The sequence below is a fragment of the Cryptomeria japonica genome, chromosome 3, assembly GCF_030272615.1.
Source record: "Cryptomeria japonica chromosome 3, Sugi_1.0, whole genome shotgun sequence".
Lineage (NCBI taxonomy): Eukaryota > Viridiplantae > Streptophyta > Pinopsida > Cupressales > Cupressaceae > Cryptomeria > Cryptomeria japonica.
In genome coordinates, this window is record NC_081407.1 from 434,440,050 (window position 1) to 434,443,235 (window position 3,186).

At 34.8% G+C, this 3,186-nt stretch overlaps 1 protein-coding gene across 1 annotated transcript; it reads right to left on the reverse strand.

The window, feature by feature from the left end:
- Positions 1 to 1,152: 1,152 nt before the first annotated feature.
- Positions 1,153 to 2,176, reverse strand: LOC131068484 (uncharacterized). The gene is made up of 2 exons (XM_058003668.2): positions 2,014 to 2,176; positions 1,153 to 1,921 (listed from the first exon to the last, which is right to left on the reverse strand). The coding sequence occupies exons 1-2, from the start codon at positions 2,045 to 2,047 to the stop codon at positions 1,386 to 1,388; spliced, it is 570 nt and encodes a 189-aa protein (XP_057859651.1). The 5' UTR covers positions 2,048 to 2,176; the 3' UTR covers positions 1,153 to 1,385.
- Between the last annotated feature and the right edge of the window lie 1,010 nt (positions 2,177 to 3,186).

Sequence of the window (3,186 nt, forward strand, 5' to 3'; positions counted from 1 at the left end):
CACCAACGTTTTATGCCAACCCTATAATACTTCTAGGTGTGAGAGCAACTGAAACCCAATTGAGAGCATTCACATCAAGAAGTGGGATACGTTAACCCAAGAATGCCTCAAGGACCTTGTCTTCATTCAATATACCCTCTGCCTCTACACCAAAATGATGGAGGACAAAGAGTCTCATGATGCCATTGACTTGGATGAACTCAATCTATATTCAGATTGGATTACAAGGGTAACGATGTCATGTTCAATGATGAAAATCTCATTGAAACGGAGAGACAAGTAGCAACAAAAGCAGGAGTATAGAGAGATGCTGATGAAATGATGATTCGTTCACTCTTGAGGAGAAGGATTTAGATTTTCCTTCCAGTTTGAGGCTGCCAACTACGAGGGGTAAGAAGTTGTTGACTGGAAGGCTTGAAGCTTGGGTTCTCCCTAAAATTATTCAAAGGAGAGAAATGGTAGGTTGGTAACATCACAACACTCCTCTTTAGATGCCACCGAGAGATAACCATAAGCCCCACAGAAGCACACCAGATGGCCTTCTAATCAGCCAATTCCCCAATGTGGAGCAGTGCAGGATGCAGATACACAGGGAATTGAAGGATAAAGGGAACAAAAGAATAATCCGCTTCCCAAAAAGAAGACAAGAGTCCACAACGGAGCTCTTCCTTTGTTGAGGACATCATGAAGATAGTGTGCGGGTCACTCAATTAAATTTACTTCTTATGCTTAATTATCAGGATTCTTGCACTGATGAATATTGCTGTGATTTTGATCATGGCCAATTTATTTTAAACTCTTAACGTGAATATATTCATAGATTCACAAGGTTTCTTAGCTACATGGCCAGTTTTAACAATATGGAGATAATGTAATCTTCATCTTTTGATTCTCCCTATGGATTTTTACTAGCTTCTTGAATGATAGAAAAGTTGTATTTTTTCACTCTTATCTTAGTAGATTATGAGATTTTATTTTAAGAAATAGATCATGAGTACAAACAATAATAGCAATGTGTGTTTGCAGAAAAAGGGATATATAGAGGAAAGTAAAAACCCTAGAACAAATGTAAACAAAGAAGCTGGCAGAAACTTGTATGTAATACTCACTTTATAATTTAGGGTTCCAAGCGTATAGGAGGAGGGGAAAATGTAAAGAATAATGGGCAAATATTTTAATTAGATAGGTGCGAAAAGCAGGGAAATCTTCTACACATTGAATAATTCCAACATAAAAATTGGGAATTGCTATCACCACATATATATATTATTGTAAAATTTGTTGACTCACGAATCTACTTTTTGGAAATTTTGAGAAAATAGCCAATTGATCGAAAAAGGAAAAATAAAAATATCGCACATAAAATACTCTGATAATAGTTCTGCCTAGGTTTGAGGAGGAGCCTCTCTGGATCTTCTTCTGAGCTGATCGATCCACTGATGTTCAGGAACAGTGTCAACCCAATCAGGCCTAAAACCTTGCAATGAAATACCCCTCATGGCATTCATAATAGCGGAGCTCGTTTGCGGGGGTAAAGGGGCATTTCTCCTTTCTGCATCTGCCCTGTTGGCTTCTCTTATTGCCTTCTGTGCTTCTTCTCTCAATCTGTCTTCTTCCTCCTCCTCTTCTGTATCTACTGTATTATGATTGGAGTGAGACCCATTGCTTATTTGGAGGCCCGCTTCTATAAAACCATTTGCATTGCCAAATACATGGATCTCAATGCCATTGTATGATATTGTAGTGCCATTATCTGCATTCTGAACCACTGAATCAACTGGTTGAAACCCATCTGCATTATTGTGATTATGTAAATCCACACTGTTGTCTTGGGTTGGATTTTCTGACGAGATTGGTTCATAGTCTGAGATCCTCAAATATTCAATGCTATCGTCATGATTCGAGTCATTGGGTGTGTCTTCTGCTTCCATTTCAATCAGAAAATAAATAAATAAACAAAATGAATAGGAAAAGAAAGTGAAAAGGATACGCGATTGGTTACTGGAAATGCACCTGAAGAAGAAGAATTGTCGAGTGTTGTAGACATGTCTGTGTCTAGCGTCTGCTACCTTAATTCACATCCACGCTCGACTAAATCAGAGACAGTATACAGCCTTGAAAGTGTCCCGAATGAAGTAATGAGAATCGCATACATAGGCTAATTGTGAGTTATCATTGTTTATTTATTTTTGTATTTATACTGGTAAAGTGGGACAAATTAGTGACAATAAAATATTCAATTTGTGCATGTTATTTTGTGGTTTTTGAGGGGGCTCTCGGTAGTTGTAGAGAGATCGTGTCACAAAGGTTATATTAAATTTAGGATTAAAGACTATATGGGAAATGAATGGTATATAATTTTAGAGTAATAAGTTGGGATAGAAATCTGTCTTTCTTTTTTTATTTTAAAATAAAATGAAACAATAAAAAGTAAATGCATATTTGGATTTTTAGGAAGACGAGATAGATTTGAATGTGATTAAATATTTGTGTTTGATTTTTAGAAATATATAAGAAGAATTGTATAAGATGTTTAAGTTTTAAAATTTATAAAGTTGAGTGATTATTTGATTCAATCTAAGAACTACTGAATTTATTCTTACATCAACAAACAAAAAAATAAGTTCTACAAAAATAACTCTTGGCACTAGATTCGATCTTGATGTCTACAAACCTTTAGTACCTCCAAATAGATAATCATTCGATCTTTGTATATGTAAATGCCCTAAAAAACAAAGGCTAAAATGGCTATTCCAAGGAAGATACAAATCTTCAAAAATCAACATGATGTGTTAAAATGAAAACGTGATAATTGGTTTTCACCTCCAAGGCAAAAACCTAAATGTCAAATATTTTGTACCCATCTGGTTGTCTCCAATAATTCTCATTTGTCTTTCATTGTTTCCTTGCACTTTCATGTTTTCCTTAAACTTCTTTTATTTTTTTGCCTCCATAAATCTATCGCTTCTAAAACAAGTGGCGATTGCAAAATCACCATCTTGCAAAAACAATGAATTCATCAATGTCAATTATACATGTGATTTTCCTAAAAATACCATTTTTTTTCTTTATTTTCTCCTTTAGTTTCATTCAATCTAAATTTGTTTTTAGTTTTTCATTATCCAAGAACATCCATGTACAAAAAGTTAAAGATTTTTTTTCCAAAATTGTGTAGGGACTTCTAAG

Coding starts and splice junctions, on each gene's coding strand:
- LOC131068484 (XM_058003668.2), bottom strand. CDS start 2,047: ATGTCTACAACACTCGACAATTCTTCTTCTTCAG. Junction 1,922..2,013: donor CGACAATTCTTCTTCTTCAG/GTGCATTTCCAG, acceptor AAATGGAAGCAG/AAGACACACCCAATGACTCG.